This window comes from Diadema setosum, chromosome 21, assembly GCF_964275005.1.
Source record: "Diadema setosum chromosome 21, eeDiaSeto1, whole genome shotgun sequence".
NCBI lineage: Eukaryota > Metazoa > Echinodermata > Echinoidea > Diadematoida > Diadematidae > Diadema > Diadema setosum.
The window spans coordinates 25,933,860-25,955,406 of record NC_092705.1 but is presented as its reverse complement, the minus strand read 5'-3'; the positions used below and the strand labels follow the sequence as shown (position 1 = coordinate 25,955,406).

The window sequence follows — 21,547 nt, the reverse complement described above, 5'->3', positions numbered from 1 at the left end:
TCATTGCTCTTTTTTTTTTATCAAATCAGCTATAACCTTCAATGCAGATAATAATAACTATACATTTGGTTTTTTTCTCTCTCTCTCTCTCCCTTGCGCGCTTGTCTCATAGTGTCTGATTACGCCAAGCATTCAAGCAGCCTTTGAGAGAAGCCAATTTAAGCACTATAAATTTTAATAAAAATTATTATTCGGGATTGACTGGCTTAGGGTTCAATTCCACTAAAGTTTACACCAGGTTCAAAGGGATGTATTTTTTTAAAAGACCAAATATGAAGTGTGGATTGAGTGAAAGGAGCAAAATCAGAAGCACATGTTATAATATCATAAGATTGGAGTTAGTGGAAAACCTGATGATCCGTTCAAAAGTTATACATTTTTTAAGTGATCCGTTCAGAAGTTTTGAATCTTCGAAGTTCCGATGTCGCCAAAACTACAACAGTTCATGATATCACACAGATATAGGACAACACTATAAAGAAAATGTCAAGAGAATTAAACAAAACGTAATCTCTTTAATATGAAAAGTACGCATACCTCTAAAACTACAACAGTTCCTGATAACATCACGAAGACATTATAAAAATATAAAGATGATTCAAACAAATCACATTTTAATGAAAAGTGGGCGTACATAGCACATTCCTTCCAATTTTTATTGACATTTTATCATTTCCCTCGCCTTATCCTGAAGGAGGTAAGTCAAGCGCTCTTTCATTATGCTGGAAAAATTGAGATATGTTTGTTTGGTTTGGTTTTATTTCTGCATTTTTCATCGATTCAAAATAACATCATCATGATCATGAATAGTATTTCTCTAAACATTTTTTTATACAAAATAACATCACTGATAATATTTTTAAGCATTACGGACGAGAAAATGTACAGTGCAAACATAATTTCTTTTAATTATAATCAGCCAAAAAGGAAAAAGGTTTTTGGAAAATGAACAGTCATTATCTTCATCATGATTCAGATTTTATAAATTTAATTAAAAATACAATAGGAACTTTTAAACAAAATCACCAAAATTCTGAATGTAATCCCAGCATATTATGGGATTCCCTTAAATGTGTAATTGCAGGTGTTTGTATTGAATACTCTTCCAGAAAGAAAAAAAAAGTTACAAATTCATTATCAACGATGATCATCGACGCCAGATAAAAGGTAAAATGTTTATAAGGAGAAAATGCTTCAGACCCATATATCGTAAGCGTGTGCTTGAAATGATAATGGCCTGAGTAGTGAGAAAAAAGGAATCGAAGAAGAGATGGAGTGTTGTGCCTAAGTTGTGCAAGGTGCATCCATCGCACTGTGTTGAATTCTCTTCATACTTACTTTATAAAATTACGTGGCTGTCGTCCTTTTGCTTATTGTTGTATTCTTCTTAAGGCACATGAATTCACTAAAACTTTAACAATTCATAACTACTGAACTTTTGAAAGGATTGTCCGATTTTCCTGAAAATTCACTGATGCGTATACTGTATATACGCACATCACTAATATTTCTGCATTCAATGAACAAACTTACGTAAAATATGGGATGGCTTCCTTTATAGTGCAAAGAGTAAATAATCGGGGGAAAACAGATTGTTGGTGTCACCAAATCCGATCCTAACATAATAAAGTCATAGAATTTTGAAGTTTTTCATATTTTCACAAATCAATCGAAACCACACGTACTCAAATCGGAGGGGGTTTGCGGACAAGAACAGAAAACGAGAAGTATAACTTCTTCCCCTCCCTTTAAAAAAGAAAAAAAATCTGATTTCATTAAGTTTTATTTTGTTTCGTTGTATTCCATTTTCATCAGGCTTCTAGCTAGCTTGGTTTTCCTTTTGTGTGGTCCCTTTCCCACATGCAACATAAAACAGCGTAATTTTATCTCACAATGGAAAATGTACCACGAAACCAGTTTGTATCCTGTGCGAGCAGTCTGAGTGATTTTGCCATTGTTATTGGGGAATGACAATGAACATCAACAGCGTTCACTCGTTGCATGAGAATTGTTGAGTAAGCAGTCCAATATGGGAAATGTGTATTCGATCGACGACGAAATGATTCTAGTTTGAGCGTCGCCGTCAACAAGTCAAAACCAGGATTTTGTTTTTCACAGTGTATCGCCCGTCGTAGTATTGCCATCACGTTTTCATCAAAACGGCATTATGTTAAATTCCGTTAACTCCCGCCCAGACATTGTTTGTGCTAGATTACAATTTAGTCTCAGAGTCAGACGCATTGTTGTGCATCACATCATATGTAGACCCCTCTTTACCAAGATATCACACACACACGCACACACACACACACACACACACACACACACACAAACACACATAGAAACTAGTAATAGGTATACTTGTGGGAGTACCCAGTTGTTTTCTCTCATATCCATAGACAAAACTCCCACGATGTCATTCTTACTCTTACTAAATAACGCGAAACAGAAGATGGAACCCCAAATATGTTGCTCGTCCACACTATAACACACACTAACGCAAACAAACTAAATCCCACTGCTTTGTTTTCTGGGAACAACAAAAAATGACAGGTTGTTTCACAACAGTCCGACTGTGGGGAAAGCATTTGATATTACGCAGTTCTTAGAAAACCATTATACCCAAACCCCTCCCCATCAAAAAATGAAAAGATATTTCATCACGAAACCTGACAACATCAGAGAATTCCATAAGAGGGGGTGGGAAAAAAAAAATACTCGGCCTGGTGCCACTTCCGGGTTCAATAAGCTGACAAAAATAAAGGGGGGAGGGGGGGCTCCCGTGCAGTTTCTCGTGCCACGGGCTCCCGTGCAGTTTCTCGTGCAACTTCCGGGTTTTATCGGCTGACAAGTAAAAGAAGAAGAAGAAAAAAAAAAAACGCTTCACTACAATCCAAAATAAAGAGGGGCGCAAGCGCCCCTTTCATTTTTCTTTGTATTTCTTTTAAGAAAAAAAAAGTGGGCGCGCGACCGGAACACCCCCCACCATGGATCCGCCACTGAACATATTCAATGTATCTGCACAATCAGCAGATTAGTCAGGGACATCGATTCTGCGATGTTTGAATTTGTTCGAGTTTTCACTATTATAGCGCATAATAGCTCATTTTTTTTTCAATCAGCAATAACCTTCAATGCATAATATAATAGCTTCTCGTATGCATTTGCGCTATATTGGTGTCTGATTGCGCCAAGTACTGAAATACTGAAATGCAGTACAGCCTGCGAGAGAAGCCGATTCGATGAATATTTGATAGAATATCGGGATTGACAGATAGATAGATCAAAGTGTAATTCATTATGATGTCGAAAGCTGGCTTTGATGAAAAGAGTATAGAAATCAGATGATCGAAAATGATAGTACAAATGTAGTTTCATTAAGATTGGATATTAAGATAAGAAAGTTATGGAATCTAACGAGGTTTCAGATATTTTCAAAAATCAGTGATATTAGGCGAAACTACATCCTCAAGCTGGCATCGTACTTACATTTTTTTTTTATTATTATTATTTTTTTTTTTTTGGGGGGGGGGGGGGAGGTGATAATTCTGGCAGTAAGGGCTCTTCGGGAAGAAGAGGTTGCAATTGCTATATTTTCAACCCATACCATGATTGTTATGACGATTTTGTGTACAGACAAAAACAAAATTTGTTGCCTATGGTTTGCGTGTATATTTGGTGAGAAGATAAAATTTTACATTATATACCACATCATCCCTCTTTTATATCCGCTTCTGATGACTAAAGTAAATTCAAATATGGAATAAAGTGAATTTCAGTATGGAGCAGAATTACACATTAATTTTCATTTCCAGTTCTCGATAGATCTAGATGTATTCCTATATGTTATTTCATGTAGAAAGCAAGATTCCATTATAGCAGAGAGGTAAGGGTGTGCTATGAGAGATTTTTGTCGCTTGTCTTCCTCTGTACAAATGAAATTATAAGACCGCAACGGCTGTATTTCAGCAAAAATTGCGCGTGTCTTTTTTTTTTTAATCAAACAAGCATAACATAATATGTTATTATGATTATGTTACACTGAATGCACTGTAAGTTCGTCCTTTATGATACACAAAGGGGAGAGAGGTTTCCACAATAACAATACCAACAATAGACTAAAACCAACCAGCATTATATGATAATGAAATGGGTTAGTCAAATACCGGTTAGTGATTGGCTAAACGCAGTCACGTGATGGAGGAACATTCGTTATGTTCGCCCATGGGCGGACATTTTTGTAATGTTCTCCCATCGGAAAACATTTTCACGTCACAAATGACAGAAAGCCTACGATCACGCGCGCACAGTGAATTTGGCTCTGCGCGAGCGAGCGATCGAGTGCGTTGTGCTGGTGGTTGACGTTGACGTATTTGACGTATTTGACTAACCCATATACTAGTAATACAACAGATGATGACTTTTGTTGTCGGGAACTTGTACCAAACGTTCCACCCTCAGGGTTTGAAATGCTATTTCGGGAGGCTATAAGTCCCTCGACTTATAACCTCCCTCAACAGCATTTCAAACCCTTCGGGTGGAACATTCGGTATGTTCCCTCCCCCGCCAGTCATCATCTATAATATGTTAAACCACAGGTGTGTGGCTTTTAGACAAAAGGAGCTAGAGGTGCCAGAAGAGACGCAATGGAGGCGATGCATGCTGCTTGTGATCCATTACAGGACCGTGGTCTCCTCGTCCGATGTACCTGCTCAAATTGGCGGGAATAGATCAAGACCTCTCCGTGTGATCGTGACAGGTGGTATCGATCAATCGATATACCAAAGAGGGCAAGACGTCATTAATAATATCATGCGATCGATCACCGACATCCCCCTCTCTCGAAACACACATACAATAACATACATACACCACACACACACACACACACACACGCACGCACGTAACAAATACATAGGCCTATATTCATACACAAAAACACACACACATACACAACACACACATACACACAACACAACCACTATATACACTAATCGTGTGATACCTTTACAAATGTCGTTTGATCAGTGTGTTTTATCGGATTAGCTGACGACAATGAATTCGTGTTTCTATGACCACGCGCGCAAGCCCCAAATACCTTTTAAATAATAACGATACCAATACCGAACAAATTTGAATCAAGACTTTGTCCCAAAGATGATCAAAACATTATCCCTTCCCATTGATTGAAAATGTCCACTGTAATAGCTGAAGCAACATGTGTTTGTGCAGTAATAATATATATCTGCACAAACAAGAGCAGATGTACAGAGATGACATTGAAATAATACAAACAATCATTGGACAACAGGAGTCGGGTGTACAGACAGATATAACAAACACTCACAGAGATTTTACCCCTATAAAATCTCTTTGCATACACCGCTTTGCAGTGCATGTAGCAATATCAGCTTGAAATACCAGCCATAAAAGCTGGCGCAACAGATGTTATAAAAGTAGATGTATCTTTTTCTTTTTCTTTTTAGATCATCGCCACAAAGCAAAGTATGTAACTTTTAGGGGCAACCTGATACAATATTGTGGTGGCATGAAAGGATAATTTTAAGTTCAAAAAGGTCTCAGTATAAGTCAACATTTTCACGGAACAAAACAGTATTGCATCTAGTAGGTCTTGATTCTGTGAAACGCATTAGATTTTGAAAAGAATTTGACATAACAAAAAGAAACTACCCCCCCCCCCCATTTAAAACAACGCAACTTTTGAATAGAAAAGCTTCCAGAAAATGATTTGACACGGGTATTCCTACAATAATTGACGGACTTCTGTGTCAAAATGAAAATGATTTTCGTAGTGTGATGCGTGAGTGAGATTCCATTAAAGACAAAGTGGTCACTGTTTGGTAATCACAAGAGTAATTTGAGGGAATTTTTAACCCCTGCTTGACAGAACACAGTGTCCCAGATCATTTGAGTAAACGTAAGGCCAAATACCATATTGCTTGAAAATATCTTCGAGTTGATATGGAAATGCAGGTCATCTTTCCTTCTATCTGCAAAGGACATGAACACAAATAATATGCTCTGTAGACAGGTTATTTGTAACTTTAAAGGGATGGTGCAGTATTGGTGGAGCTGAGGATTTGGCGTTTAACTTTTTGTGAGATACCAAGAAACCACCTATGAAATGGTGCAGAGCATGCCATTCTAAGAGGAATTCTAAGTTTATTTGATGAAAATCGGCTTGGAATGGCTGAAACATCCGAAAACAAAGTAAAACAAAGCAATCGTAATAAAATGTGGGTCCCACATTTCATTACAAGCTCTGCTTCATAGTGGGACCCTCCACTTCCATCCTCATCCTTAGTTGACTTGTATTATACGCTTTATGTATATACTAACAAAGATGTAATCGCATCTACTTCTCATTTTCATATTTATGTACCTTGTCAAATTATGTTCTGCAAGTATTATAAATATCCTGTACATATGCAATGTATATAATTTCTCTGTTTATTTGATGGAAGTGAAAATAAAGTTGAATTGAATTGAATTGAATTAGTATTGCTCTGTTTTGGATATCTCAGCCATTTCATAACCAGTTTTCATCAAATAAACGTTGAATTCCTCGTGGAATTACATGCTCTTTCATATTTCATAAGAGGTTTCTCATTATCTCACCCAAAATTATGTTAAAACCTGAAGTTAGATCTCAACCAAGACTATACGAGCCCTTTAACTTTCTTTTAATCACACACATTGATCACAATGTGACGGATCTGAAATTCATCTACGCTTTGGTATAGTGGCGTAAATGTATTACTAGAGAATCCGTATCCTGTCCATTTCCTAGGTCTGTAGTAACAATTTCACTTGGGAGGGAGAAAATCAATGTTATATAATCATACATTCCTTGTTGCATCCACAATTTCGATCGTCACGTAGTGAAACTCATCTGTCGTCGATGCCGTGCGTGACAACGGTCGGCTCTCCAATGACGTCGGCGTCTGGAAGATGACGTCGCGGAAGATATTGTCGACGGAGGTCGCGGTTGGGTGACGACCACAGTCGCGCGAGTTCTTCGACGTTGGTTTCGACGTCAAGGCCGTGAATGGCGTCTGTTTTCTTTTCCGACTCTTTTCCTCCGACGACTTCCTAGACGATGCTCTTGGAGCCCTGCTGGTCGAACTCGGATTCGTCGGTTTCGGAAAGGACCTGGAGTAGACCATCGACTCCACTTTGAGGTAGAGACAATCGAGCGTCGCCTGTTGAAGCTGACAAGATAAGAATTTGCTAGTTCATATGGAAAGTTTTATCACAAAACGAGCTATACGCTAACTCCATTCTTGTCAAGTTGAGATGTTTGTGATTAAACCTGCTAAAAAACAAAGAAAATAATAAGTGTCATGGAATGATACAGTATATTACGAGTCTCAAAATTAGGGTCTGAATTATAGACTGTTAGCAAAGAGTTCCGGTCAATCGTTCCACAAGAGCAGCAGTTTGCTCAGCAGTTGGCCACAGCAGTTTGCTTATAGTTTGGTTTTCTTGGACAATCTGACGAAGTCCAACAATCCAAGGTATGTCAAAAATCGTTCTTTTATGATTTGTGCACCATTTAAGGAACAAACAAAGCTTCCATGGTCAGGGAGTTAAGAGGAAAAACCGTAAATGAGAAATAAGATTATGTATGTTCAAGGTCAAGGTCAAGGTCATCGCCGTATACGCTGTACTACGTATAAGCGTCTATTGTTCCGTGTATTGTTCAATTGCATTAACGTTCAGTGTAGCGTGCGTGGTGCATGGTCCGCGGTGTGGAAAGTGTTAATGCGAATACGTTGAACGTTTTGGACGGTCTTTGTAAAGACCTCTCCCTATCGGAGAACGGTCCGAAATGATAGTATTGTGAATGTGAATCCGTGGAGTTTCAAACGGGTTTTCTGGTATTATGTATTGCTCACGTTAAAACGTATAAGTTGGATTATATCTTTTCGCGTATGTATATCATTACGATAGTTGTGTTAGGAACGCTCCACGCACGAAGTTCATGCACGCGGAGGGATATTAAAGTTGAAGTTATAGTGATATGTCTAGCTGTAGATTCTGTGATAGTCTCATTTAAGACCACAAAAAGCGTTGCTAGGGAGAATCTAATGCTCGTTGTTGTTAATGCACAATTTGCTACAGGACGTCTTATAGTGACATTGTTGTGAGATGTGGCATTGAGCGTTTACAATCATAAGATTCAAGATATATTGATTGTGTTAAATAAGTTTATTAACCGACGATGATTTGTCTGACTTAGACAGAATATTGAAAGTTCATTATGTTTATTCTGCTTGTAGATTACACCAGATACATAATGGCAATACTCATGATGATAGTTAACACAGTCACCCTCATTGAGTTAGTAAAAATGGATATAAATGTTGTTTGAATATTCTGGCCAAAATTGCTTCTTTAAGAAAAGAAAGAAAGAAAATATTCATTATCGTCTTACTATTTCTGTGTAGAATTGAAATAGAGTATACTGATTTGTATGGCGTGCTATATGAATAATTTTCTTCTTGTTTGTATCTTACAGGAACCACTCATTCCAACACAGTTGTTGAATATATATATATAACTACGTATCACACTAGCAAGCGCAAGTTTGCAGTATATGCACAGTTACACATCGCCGATACATGCTGTGTAACAGAATAAAGAACCCACATCACGTTAAACCGAGGATTTCTTTGTTCTTTATTGCAACAACGTGTCCATCTGAAGAGATTGCATACGAATCCATCACAGCTTCAACAACTCTTATATATTGGATTCAGGATGCAACTTGCACTATTGACATTTATCGTGCTATAACAACTTACTCACCATCAAGAGGCTGTGATTCCAGAACCATACCATGGCTGATGTAGAGAAATTAAAGTTGATCAGGAGAAACACCAAAGGGGGATTGACACGCACCTTAAACTCAATCGACAGGCTATTAAAGGACACCTTTGGTGAGGTCGACACCTTAAAGGGATACATAGCCAAGGCGGAAAGTCAATTCAAACAAGTTGAAAGCAAGCATGCGGAGCTGGTCGAAAATATAACAGATGAAGCGACATTCGAAGAAGAGGAGACCTGGATGGGAGAGTGTGAGAGTAGGTTTGTGGAGACCATCGTACGTGCGAGAAAGTCCATTGGGTCCGCAAGCTGCCGTGAGCCGCCTACCTCCCAGCCTGTGACGCCGTCAACTCCCCAAACTTCTACACCATCTGTTGTTCAAGATCCGGCACCGCAAGCCGAGACTGTGTCATGGCAACCCCGATCTACAAGTCCAGAACCGATTGCTCCCTTAGCTCCGCCCTCTCCGATGCATCGACATTCATCTTGCACACCTAAGATGCAGAAGATGAAATTTCCTACTTTCAACGGTGATATCAAGGACTACCAGCGTTTCCGTACCTTGTTTCAACATTGTGCTGCTGACCTCACAGAGATAGAGTGTTTCTACCAACTCACTCAAGCCATGATTAATGCTCGTGAACGAAACATGATAAAGGGCTGCATTAATGTGCAGAGGGCTTGGCAGGTACTTGATCAGAAGTACGGAGACCAAGACAGAGTTGTCGACAGTCTTCTTCGTGACTTGGAAAACCTGAAGCCGTACGAAATCAAGGGCAAGATTAGTCTAAGTGCCATGACTGGGTTTGTTCAAACCTTGCAGGTATTTGAGATGCAGGCCGAATCAATCGGCCTCTCTGGGGAGCTGAATAGTAAAATCATGCTAAGTCAGATCAAGCAAAGATGCCTGAGGGACATCGCATCGCCTACTACAGAGATGTCAGAGACGAGCATATCAGTGACTCCCTTGGAGGCTTGGTCAAATGGCTACATAGACAGCTCCTACTCCAAGAGAAGGCGAAGTCACCATTCCCAGAGAAGACGAGTACCTGTGAGATGAGTCAAAACAGAGGAAGCAAGTCTTCAAATGCAGCAGCGTGGAATCCACCTAAACAGATCCAATCTAAAGAGGGGAAGCGTACCGGGGTTCCCAAGTGTCCTCTTCATGTCAACTCGAATACGCACTTCCTGAAAATGTGCATCAAGTTCAGGAACCTCAGTCTAAAGGAAAAGTATGACGTCATGAAACAGAATGACATCTGCAGCAGATGTGGTCATGACAACTGTCCTGCAGGGAAATCCCCATACGACCACAAGTTATGTCAGTTTGCGTCGCCATGCAAGGTTCAGAGTTGTGGAGATGATTCCCACTTCTCTGCTATCTGCCCTGTCGTATATGGAGGGAGAGATCAAGGCTCGTCATCTTCACAGGATCGCAATGTGCCACCAACACGTCCACACACCACTTCAGCGAGTGTGAAGACTGTCGCGAACAAGGACGCAGGCGCACTACAGAGCGTCCTTCCCACTGTGATGGGATATCTGCGACACGGAAATAACCGTCAGCTGGTGCGGATTCTCTTAGACGGTGGAAGTCAGGCTACCCTGGTAAGAGAGGGCATCTTCTCCAAGACCGAGAAAGATATCTATCAGGATCATGATCTGAGTCTGGTTGGCGGTACCAGGATCAGACGAAAGCTTCGACTATTAGATTGTTTCATCGAAGACATCGGGGGAAACTTGTCGTACCCAGTTTCCGTCACAGAAATAGACAAGCCTTGTGGAGAAGCCCCTGTCGTGCAAGCAGAAGACCTCCAGCAGTATCACCATCTACGGGAAGTGGATATTCACACCGCCTCGTCTGAAACTGTCGACATGTTGCTTGGCGTTGACAACACGCACTTGATGGTATGGGAGGAGTACATCCTTGGGAAAAACCTGACGAGCCAGTGGCGGCGAGATGCCCCTTGGGATGGTTTATCCAAGGAGGACGTTCAGGAGGCCCTACAGCTCTGCTTAACTACGTCAACGTGTCGGCAATCGGTCCCCTAGAGGAGTTCCTCGGCCTGGAAACAGCAGCCTTGCAACCGAGAAGATGTAAGTGCTCAACAGAGATCTTGAACAGAGGAGCAACCGAAACCATGGAGCAAAGTGTTTCTCAACGTCAGGACGGCTCGTACGAAGTCAGATTGCCGTGGAAGAAGTCTCCTGACAGTTTGCCAGACAACTACGACTACGCCGTTAAGAGGTTGCATGGCTTAGAGAGACAGTTCAGAGACAGGCCTGAAGAGTGGGACGTGTACTGCAAGCAGATGAGGGACTTGCAACACAGAGGTGTCTCACGTCGTGTCAGTGACGCAGAAATTCGACAAGACAGAGAAGCTGGGAGAAAAATGTGGTTCTTGCCACATTTTGCGGTAAAGAAAGATTCAGCAACTACCCCAGTCAGGATCGTCTACGACGCAAAGGCAAGATTCCAAGGTCATTCTTTGAACGAGTACCTCGTGAAGGGTGAAGACCTGAATGCTGATCTGTTCAACGTGGCTCTGCGTTTCAGAGAGAACGAAGTAGGCGTCATCGCTGATATCAGAAAAATGTTTCAGGCAATCAAGATCCGCCCGGAAGATGCAAGGTTCCATCGGTACGTCTTTCGAGAAAACCCGAACCAACCCATTCAAGTCTATGAACTCACTACTGTGACATTCGGAGACAGGCCTTCTCCAACGGCAGCAATTGTCACACTCAGGCACGTCATAGATCGACACGCACCCGATGATGAGCAACTGAAGAAAGTCGTCACCGATCAATTCTACATGGACGACCTGAGTGAATCTGTCACCAATGTCGAGGAAGCCGTCAATCTGAAAGCCAAGCTTGTAGAAGCGCTTGCTAAGGGCAAGTTTGACATTCGCAAGTGGCAGTCGAACGCACAGGAAGTGTGCGACTCTGAGGAGGACACTCAGACCGCATCTGTGTTAGGAACAAAATGGAACCTTTCGACTGACACACTTAGTGTGAAAAAAGTCAAGCCAATGGAAGATGTTGTCCTAACCAAACGCAAGTTGTTGGCTCACACCGCATCATACTATGATGTGTTTGGTATGCTTTCTGGAATGTTGATCCGGCCGAAGATTCTACTCCAGCAACTGTGGCAGTTAAATGTCGACTGGGACACGCCACTCAACGACAGACCTGAGCTCTGTCGAATCGTCAGGGAGATCAAGGTGGATTTGGAAGCAGCATCTACCATAGAGATCCCACGATGTCTCATTCCTGAGACATTGCGAGGGAAAAGGCCATTGCCAGAGGTTTCTCTACACGGAGCCAGTGATGCATCTGAAGATGCCATGGGCATCGGCGTCTGGTTGAGGTGGTCAGAGACTGAACAAACGGAAGTGCAGTTGTCCTTCGTCGCTGCAAGAGCCCGACTCACTCCACTCAAACAAACAAGCATGCCAAGGAAGGAGCTTCAGGCCATTCTCCTCCTGTCAAGACTGATGGTTGCCCTGAAAGATGCCCTTCGTTTCAACATCTCCTATTCGAAGATGTGGACGGATAGTTTGACTGTAGTAAGGTGGCTGCGGGGACAGTCCAAGTCCTTTCGCTCGTTTGTCGCATACAGAGTGGGCGAAATCACCTCAGAGTTCGACCCTCACCAGGACATTGCCTACGTGCCGACTGATCAGAATGTCATTGACGTCGTCTCCAGAGGCACCACAGCGGAAGGAATGCTTGAGGTCATCAAGGGACCAACTTACCTGAAGCAACCACCTGAGTCCTGGCCAAAGACACCGCAGAACATCCAGGAAGACACTTCGGATCCAGAGAGGAAGAAATTCCACGTTCGAAATGCGAAGACACTAGCGCTGAAAGTCAATGCAGTGGCTCACACTACCGCAATCGTTGATCCCACCAGCTTCTCGAATTGGCAAAGGCTGAAGATGGTCACAGCTCGAGTGTTATCTGTGAAAGATGTTCCAAAGAAAGAGTGGTTCAAGAAGCTTACTCAGCAGATTTCGCAGTGGCCGTCTGCCAAACTCCTGAAGGAGGCCGAGTTGTACTGGATACGTCAAGCGCAGAAGGACATCAACTTTCAAGATGCCAACATAATGCGCCTCGATCCGTTCTTCGACGAAGAAGAAAAAGTGTATCGCGTTGGAGGTCGCATTCGCCATGCTCCGATATCATACGACATTCGTCATCCCTATCTCCTCCCAAGGGAAAGCCACATCAGTCTACTGATTGTCAGAGATGGACACTCCCTTGCTCTCCATGGAGGACAACTCAGGACTGCGGCAGAAGTGAGGAGAAGGTATTGGGTTGTCGGTGACACAAGGCTCTCCAAACGCGTGGTGAAGGAATGCATCGTGTGCCGCAGGCATAGAGGGAGACCAGTCGAACAGAAAATGGCGGACCTCCCAGAGTGTCGTGTGAAGCCCTTCTCACCGCCATTTCAGACAACGCTCGTGGATTATCTCGGGCCGATAAACGTGAAGGTCAGCCGCAACATTACTGCCAAGGGTTACTGTGCTGTGTTCACATGTGCGGCTACCAGGGCTGTTCATCTCACTTGTGTCCAAGACCTTTCGACACAAGCTTTCCTGCAAGCCCTGGATCGCTTCATCAGCATCAGGGGTGCACCGGCCACCATCATCAGTGATAACGGGACCTGCTTCCGTGGTGCTTACAACACGATCAACACGCTCAATCTACGACTGGACCAGACAGAACTGAGGGAACACTGTAGTAGCTTCAAGGTGCAGTGGAAATTTGGGCCTCCTGGTGGACCCCACCATCAGGGCGCTGTCGAACGCATGGTGCAAGAAGTCAAGAAAGCCATGAAGCATCTTGTGAAAGCCGATCGTTTGCCTTTCCCTGAATGGGAAACAGTCTTCTGCCAGATTTCGGGGTTGATCAACAGTCGACCGATTACAGCTGTGTCATCTTCACCACTTGATCATCCCCCTCTTGCTCCGAATCATTTCCTCATCGGGAGAGGAGATCTTCCGAGCCCAGATGTTCCCTGTGCGCAGTACAATGGAGACTTCAAGAAGCGGAGAGAGCTGTGCAACGCAATGGTCGACAAGTTCTGGAAGCGTTGGATGGACTGCATACAGAAGCTCTCACCGCGCTCGAAAAACCAACGTGCAGCAGAGAACCTACAAGCGGGTGACGTTGTGCTCGTCATCGGAGAAGACAAGAGGCGCGGCACTTGGCGAATGGCTGAAATCGTGCAGACCTTCCCTGGAGACGATGAGCTGGTTCGCGTCGTCGAGCTTAGATACGCAGACAAGTCAGTCGCAAAGAGACCTGTCACCAAACTGATTCTTCTCATGAAGAGAACCGAGAGAGTGGACATTTAAAGTGTAACTGAAGGACTGAGTAAATAATCGCGTTCATCTGAAGAAAGGATTCAGTGTAGCCTTTGTTTGGCTTTCCTCGTTTGATCAGAACATTTTGGGCTACTAAGTTCTTGAATTTGGTTATTAACTCGAACAAGCAATTTCTTGCCTTAATGGAGGCGGTGAAACTTAATTTTACTCTGTTTGGACATTAGAAAACATTCTATTTGAGTGTTCGTTTGTCAACTGGTTTGAATTTCACTTTAGATCTATTTAGGTCTCGACCTTAGAGCAGTTATCTGTTCGTTGTTGTGTAAATAATCGCATTATTGTACACGTTTTGAGTGTTTATAAAGTGACTTCCGTCACGTTCAAGGGGGCAGGATGTCATGGAATGATACAGTATATTACGAGTCTCAAAATTAGGGTCTGAATTATAGACTGTTAGCAAAGAGTTCCGGTCAATCGTTCCACAAGAGCAGCAGTTTGCTCAGCAGTTGGCCACAGCAGTTTGCTTATAGTTTGGTTTTCTTGGACAATCTGACGAAGTCCAACAATCCAAGGTATGTCAAAAATCGTTCTTTTATGATTTGTGCACCATTTAAGGAACAAACAAAGCTTCCATGGTCAGGGAGTTAAGAGGAAAAACCGTAAATGAGAAATAAGATTATGTATGTTCAAGGTCAAGGTCAAGGTCATCGCCGTATACGCTGTACTACGTATAAGCGTCTATTGTTCCGTGTATTGTTCAATTGCATTAACGTTCAGTGTAGCGTGCGTGGTGCATGGTCCGCGGTGTGGAAAGTGTTAATGCGAATACGTTGAACGTTTTGGACGGTCTTTGTAAAGACCTCTCCCTATCGGAGAACGGTCCGAAATGATAGTATTGTGAATGTGAATCCGTGGAGTTTCAAACGGGTTTTCTGGTATTATGTATTGCTCACGTTAAAACGTATAAGTTGGATTATATCTTTTCGCGTATGTATATCATTACGATAGTTGTGTTAGGAACGCTCCACGCACGAAGTTCATGCACGCGGAGGGATATTAAAGTTGAAGTTATAGTGATATGTCTAGCTGTAGATTCTGTGATAGTCTCATTTAAGACCACAAAAAGCGTTGCTAGGGAGAATCTAATGCTCGTTGTTGTTAATGCACAATTTGCTACAGGACGTCTTATAGTGACATTGTTGTGAGATGTGGCATTGAGCGTTTACAATCATAAGATTCAAGATATATTGATTGTGTTAAATAAGTTTATTAACCGACGATGATTTGTCTGACTTAGACAGAATATTGAAAGTTCATTATGTTTATTCTGCTTGTAGATTACACCAGATACATAATGGCAATACTCATGATGATAGTTAACACAGTCACCCTCATTGAGTTAGTAAAAATGGATATAAATGTTGTTTGAATATTCTGGCCAAAATTGCTTCTTTAAGAAAAGAAAGAAAGAAAATATTCATTATCGTCTTACTATTTCTGTGTAGAATTGAAATAGAGTATACTGATTTGTATGGCGTGCTATATGAATAATTTTCTTCTTGTTTGTATCTTACAGGAACCACTCATTCCAACACAGTTGTTGAATATATATATATAACTACGTATCACACTAGCAAGCGCAAGTTTGCAGTATATGCACAGTTACACATCGCCGATACATGCTGTGTAACAGAATAAAGAACCCACATCACGTTAAACCGAGGATTTCTTTGTTCTTTATTGCAACAACGTGTCCATCTGAAGAGATTGCATACGAATCCATCACAATAAGAAAATGTAAAATATTTTAAGTAAAAGAATAGAATATTCCCTGTTATGTCACAAGTGAGGTATTACTGGAAATGTTTAATTTTACTCTATCTGGTGATGGACTTACTTTGAAATGTTAAAAAATGGCACTAAGCTCATTTTGCAACAAAACTCTTCGTAATTATATACAACGGCTTAATATCTTAGAATTTTATCCACAGTTAGTTGTTTGAGTAGCTGTAGGTATTGGACTTATGTGTCATTACGTGGGGCCCATTGATGAAAGATTCCAAATTTCCTATCATCTCATGAATTGTGTTTGTTTATTTAGATACACCAACACCTGTCTCTTGTCAATCCATTTATCTTTTATCTATTGTCAGTCGATCGACCTCTATCTGTGTCCTATCTTGATAATGTTGATGATTCATTCATCTTTTGATTGGTACGTCCATTTACTTATATTCATCTACCTATATGTGTACATTATCTAACTATATTCCTATCGTGATTGTTTTTGTGTTCACCTTTCCTTCTATACTCTATATCTATTCACGAATCTATCTCTCATCTATATGAACATCTGTGACAAATAAGCATTTTCAATTACAATGAAAGTAAACAGGTCGATGAAAACACGAGAAACAATGGTTTGAGTTTGACTACTCGAGCATAGCTCTTTGCCAAGAAATCTTTGAAGCGTAAAAAGTGATTGTAACAAGAGGCATCTCCCCCCCCCCCCCCTTTCCCTTTCTCCATCCACCTTCCTACATTATTTTGGTGACCCACACATCGCCATAGTTAGAAGTGTTTTTTTTTTTCTTTCTTTTTAACGTAGTCTGCAAGAATCTTCAATCTATTGAAGGAGGCAGATTTAATCAGAAGAAGAAGAAGAATGCTTCAATGAAATTCTGAAATTCTACTCATACCAAGAAAAGATGCTCAACATTCTAAAGGAATCACAAGTTTTAGCGATCGATGCCGAATTTCGTAGCTATCACGGCGTGAAACGCCAACGGTGCCATTTAGTTGTGCGCTAAAAAAAGGGGGGCGCCCTCGCCATCCCGCACCCCCATAGACAAAGCACACCTAGAGCCTAACATGCATTTCTATAAATTAAAAAATAAATTAAATAAATTAAAAAAAAAAGATTAAAAAAAAAAAAAACAGCAACAACAACTGGCCTATTTTCGCCTCTTGAAGGAGGCAGATTTAATCAGAGAAGAAGAAGAGAATGCTTCAATGAAATTCTGAAATTCTACTCATACCAAGAAAAGATGCTCAACATTCTAAAGGAATCACAAGTTTTAGCGATCGATGCCGAATTTCGTAGCTATCACGGCGTGAAACGCCAACGGTGCCATTTAGTTGTGCGCTAAAAAAGTTTGCTTGGTTGTGGTATCAACCCTGTGCAAGTTTCAGGCATTAATGCACCCGGTCCCGCGGGTTCATTTTGTTCAGTTCGATTGTAGTCATTTTACGCAGGGTGGCGGCCCGTAGTAGGGGCCCTGGCGAGGTGCGCACGGGTACCTCACCATACCTATATCATTATAATCGATCTCCTTATACATCTTCACTCACTTTGATGTCCTGTTGTAAGTCCCTGGCATCCTCGAGACTGGACAAACTCCGCGATCGATTCAGAAGTTTTGGGAAGTGCTGATGCAGACGATCTTCGAGAAGGACGTTGCTGTGAAATTCTCGGCTGGGGTTCATATCGGACGACGAGGACAGCGACATCTCATTGTTATTGTTGTCGACATCGTCCAGGGCTTCGTATATCGACGGGTCCGACGGTCTTCCTTTCATAAGACGCGATTAATCATCGAAAATAGCGCGTCATTAAATTTTAGTAACCATTTTCGGTCAGTATGTATGATATCGTAGGTGCAGACGAAAAGAACGAAAAAAGAATTCATGTCGATATATAATGGTTAACCTCTTGCATTCTTGCAAGACTGTACAGATCTTTTAATTTGTCTGTGTTTGATAAACGTTAATTTACTAAACCCATTTGAGACACATATTCGCAAGTTTGTGCATGGTCTAGACTTACAGCGAGAGTTGAAGAAATGCAGTACAACTATATACGAAAGTGATTTAATGTTATTCTGCGCTCTCCTGAATAACACCGCGGGCAATCGATTTGCAATGAGGCTTATTTCACATTCTCCTGTTCAATCCCTTCTTCATCACCACTAATTACTGTCATTTGAAAAGTCGACACAAATATGACTAGTTTTATACAATGTTGGGGTGAAGTCTTGCTTCTTCATGGCATCACGAGAGAGGAAGAAACATAAAAAAAACCCGCTGATTTCTTAGACGAACTTTGATTACGTGTGGACAAAAAAATGCCGATCGCCATCGTCAAAACACCAGTTCAGACAGTTGAATAGTTTTGTTTTCTCTCGACGGGGGTTGGGGATTAGTTATTTATTAGTCTATCCTTTTGTAATTTACGTCATTCAGGGGGAAAAAATGATGTGTCCTTGGTACCTTGTAGTTTGGCTTGGAGTATACCATGCAGCGCTCGGGCAGAAAATCGACGCTCCTTCCGCGCTCGTTCGCGCTCTTCGGCCACGGCCAGTAGATGGCGCTCTAATAATAAAAGTTCTCTCTCTGTCGCCAGCCGTTCGATTGCCAGCTGAAGTTGATCTCTGATAAACCTAACATAAATGGGGAAAAGATTTGCCAACTCCTTTGAAATTCCATTCACACCTTCGTTTGTCAACACTTTGCTAATATAATGCATAATGGTTTAGGTACCGTGGTCTTGTCGTCTTAGCTCTGCAACTCTAAGTGAGGAGGTGGAGGGTTCGAGCCTCCAGTCATGACAAAATCGTGTTCTGGGGAAAGACGCTCTTCTGTTAAGGTGGGAGGAAAGTAGTAGAAAGAGGAAAGTTGAGGGTGCTGGTGGATAATATATCATGATAACTCCATAATTGGATTAAGGTGATGCCTCCCTGGTTGGATCGGGGAGAGGTGTCTCTCACATGCACCTCCCTGGTTGGATAAAGGATATGTGCACCGAAAAGAGGCTGCGCAGAGCTGCTTGTAATTCTGGCCAGCAGGGAATAGTTCGTTTGTAGATTGGCAGGATTTAGCTCCAGTGACTGGAATGGCACATTGTAATAATAGTGTTGTACCTCGAACAGCGCCCTCAACATCACAGACAGGGAGAAGCAACGCTTGGCCTATTCTCAATGTACTAATATGGAGGCTAACTTCTTAATGTTTATCTCTACACAAGTACAGGATTGCATTTTTCTCATAAACTTTTACAAAAGTTGCAATAAGTTGATTGAGAATGCCTCAATATCCACACGACTGACTGTCCTATTCGCAAGTAGGCCTAGCTACTGACCATTCAGCTGCACCTATTTCATTTCTATTCACTACTACTAGGCCTAGATAATATAGGACTATACATTAATGCTATAACGGCACATCCCTATATGTTTACTATTACTGTATTTCATAAGGCCTATTTTGCTATTCTTTTTGTTTTGATATACACTGATATTTTGCGTAAGGCCTCTAGTACATTGACTATCATTATTTTAATGTAACTCTCAAGATTAAGTGAGAGAACAACGTTTGAATTCCAGTCTGCGCTACACGGTTACAGCTCGTTATTCCGAAGGTTCGTTATTCCGAAGGCTCTTTATTCCTAAGATTCGTTATTCCGAAGGTTCATTGTTCCGAATTTTGTTTTCGGATTAACCAATCTTCGGAATAACGAACCTTCGGAATAACGCCACAAATTTTCGGATTAACGAACCCTTTTTCATTTTCGGATTAACGAACCTCTTGGTATAGGGAATTGCGTGTTTCGGATTAACGACCCTTCGGAATAACGACCCTTCGGAATAGCGAACCTTCGGAATAACGAACAGCACCCGCGCTACACATCCAATAAATTGGAATGCCCAAGGCCTCAATGCAGCAGTGACCATGACACACAGACACATTAAAAATTAAATACGCAAAGAGAGAAAAAGACACAGACAGGTATACGGACAGACAGACAGATTTAACTTCATTGTTCTCCTTAATCCAAACAAAAGGTCGTCTTCAAAAAAAAAAAAAAAAAAAGAAAGGTGAGAGGAGAGAGGAAGAGAAAGGAAGAAAGGAAGAAATAAAGAAAGAGGGAGAGGGATAGGTAGAAGAAGAGATAGATAGATAGATAGATAGATAGATAGAGAGAGAGAGAGAGATTAAGAGGGAGAGGGGGAGAGAGGTATGATAGATTAAACGATTCTAGCTGTGTGTCTCTGTACAGCGGTTTTGTCATCCGTAATAAACTTCCCTTTACCTGTATTTGTTGAGCGCTTGACCTCGTCTTCCCCTGGTCCTGACGACGGATTGGAGCTGATCGATCACAGACTCGTGGTCATACTCATAGTCGTCTAAATTGTCCTCATACAGACCTTGTACCAGCGTCGATATCGCATACCTGTTCGAAGAAAACGGGGCATCATAATCATGAACATAATCATGAACATAATCATGAACAGTATGAATTCACGACTGCGCTTTATATACCGACGGTTTTTCAACGGTAAAAATGTCAGATTCTATATTCTTATGCCAGAAAACAACGCCGGTAAACAATAATTATTATCATTTTCCAAATGGCCGTCATAATATAGGCCTAGTAAAGATGCTCACATTGGCTACTTGCGAGCGACTTGTAAATCGGCGTAAAAGGGATCTTGAGCATATTAATGACGAAAAAAAAAATAAACAAAAAAAGTTGTTCCATATAGTGATGAGTAGAACATAATTCACTTTGACATCTTGAATTAAGGAAATAAAAAGAAGAGAATTATTTTACTGTCAATTGTTCCTCCTTTTATCGTCTTGCATATAAGTCGCTTAACTTTTATCACTCAGGCTTCTTTTTAAATCAGGCAAATCATAGGAAACTTGAATCGGAAGAATGCTATAAAGGGGAACTAACAGCAACCTCACCTCAAGTCCGTCTTCTTCTTGAAGCGGTAGAATTCCAAAAGATGAAAAGCAGCCAACATGCCTTCGAGAAAGACTCGCTTCAAGCCAGTCACTACCGTACTTTTTGCACCTTCTTGTGAAAACAAATGAGCGAGCAAGAAGATTTGCGATTAAACGAACCCACAGAGGGAAACAACCACTGATAATGATAGTGTAGGTTCAGTGGAGTTTGAGTCAAGTAACACAGACTGATCCATGCATGCCGCTTTGTTTTGATCCAAATGCGCGTCAGGCGTGGTTACTGGTACAACTTCCTGTTTCCAAGGGTGACGCGCACCAATGTTATAAAACGTCATAATGTTAACGCGCAATATTTCATACAGCCTAGCCAGCATGCACTAGCCAGGTAGAGTCGTGACTTCTATTGTACGAGCGTGTACCTGACCCGTTTCATAAAGCTTGTTATCAGTGACAACTGCCACATTTCTATGACAAATTTGCTCTCAGCCAATCAGATGCAAGGATTGTATGCAGTAACATTAATTTTGTATCACAAATGCAATTCACTTATAGGGTTAGTTGAAGGATTTAAGCGCAAGTCAACCTAATAGCTTTCCTTAAGCCATACTGAGATGTCT

The 21,547-nt window shown here is 41.5% G+C and overlaps 1 protein-coding gene across 1 annotated transcript; it reads right to left on the bottom strand.

Moving 5' to 3' along the window:
• Positions 1–5,037: 5,037 nt before the first annotated feature.
• LOC140244604 (uncharacterized) lies at positions 5,038–21,146 on the bottom strand. The gene is made up of 5 exons (XM_072324226.1): positions 20,931–21,146; positions 20,272–20,412; positions 18,453–18,622; positions 17,535–17,755; positions 5,038–7,232 (listed from the first exon to the last, which is right to left on the bottom strand). The coding sequence occupies exons 1-5, from the start codon at positions 20,987–20,989 to the stop codon at positions 6,861–6,863; spliced, it is 963 nt and encodes a 320-aa protein (XP_072180327.1). The 5' UTR covers positions 20,990–21,146; the 3' UTR covers positions 5,038–6,860.
• Positions 21,147–21,547: the final 401 nt, after the last annotated feature.

Coding starts and splice junctions, on each gene's coding strand:
- LOC140244604 (XM_072324226.1), bottom strand. CDS start 20,989: ATGTTGGCTGCTTTTCATCTTTTGGAATTCTACCGCTTCAAGAAGAAG. Junction 17,756..18,452: donor ACTCCAAGCCAAACTACAAG/GTACCAAGGACA, acceptor GTCTTATGAAAG/GAAGACCGTCGGACCCGTCG. Junction 7,233..17,534: donor ACTTACAACAGGACATCAAA/GTGAGTGAAGAT, acceptor TTATCTTGTCAG/CTTCAACAGGCGACGCTCGA.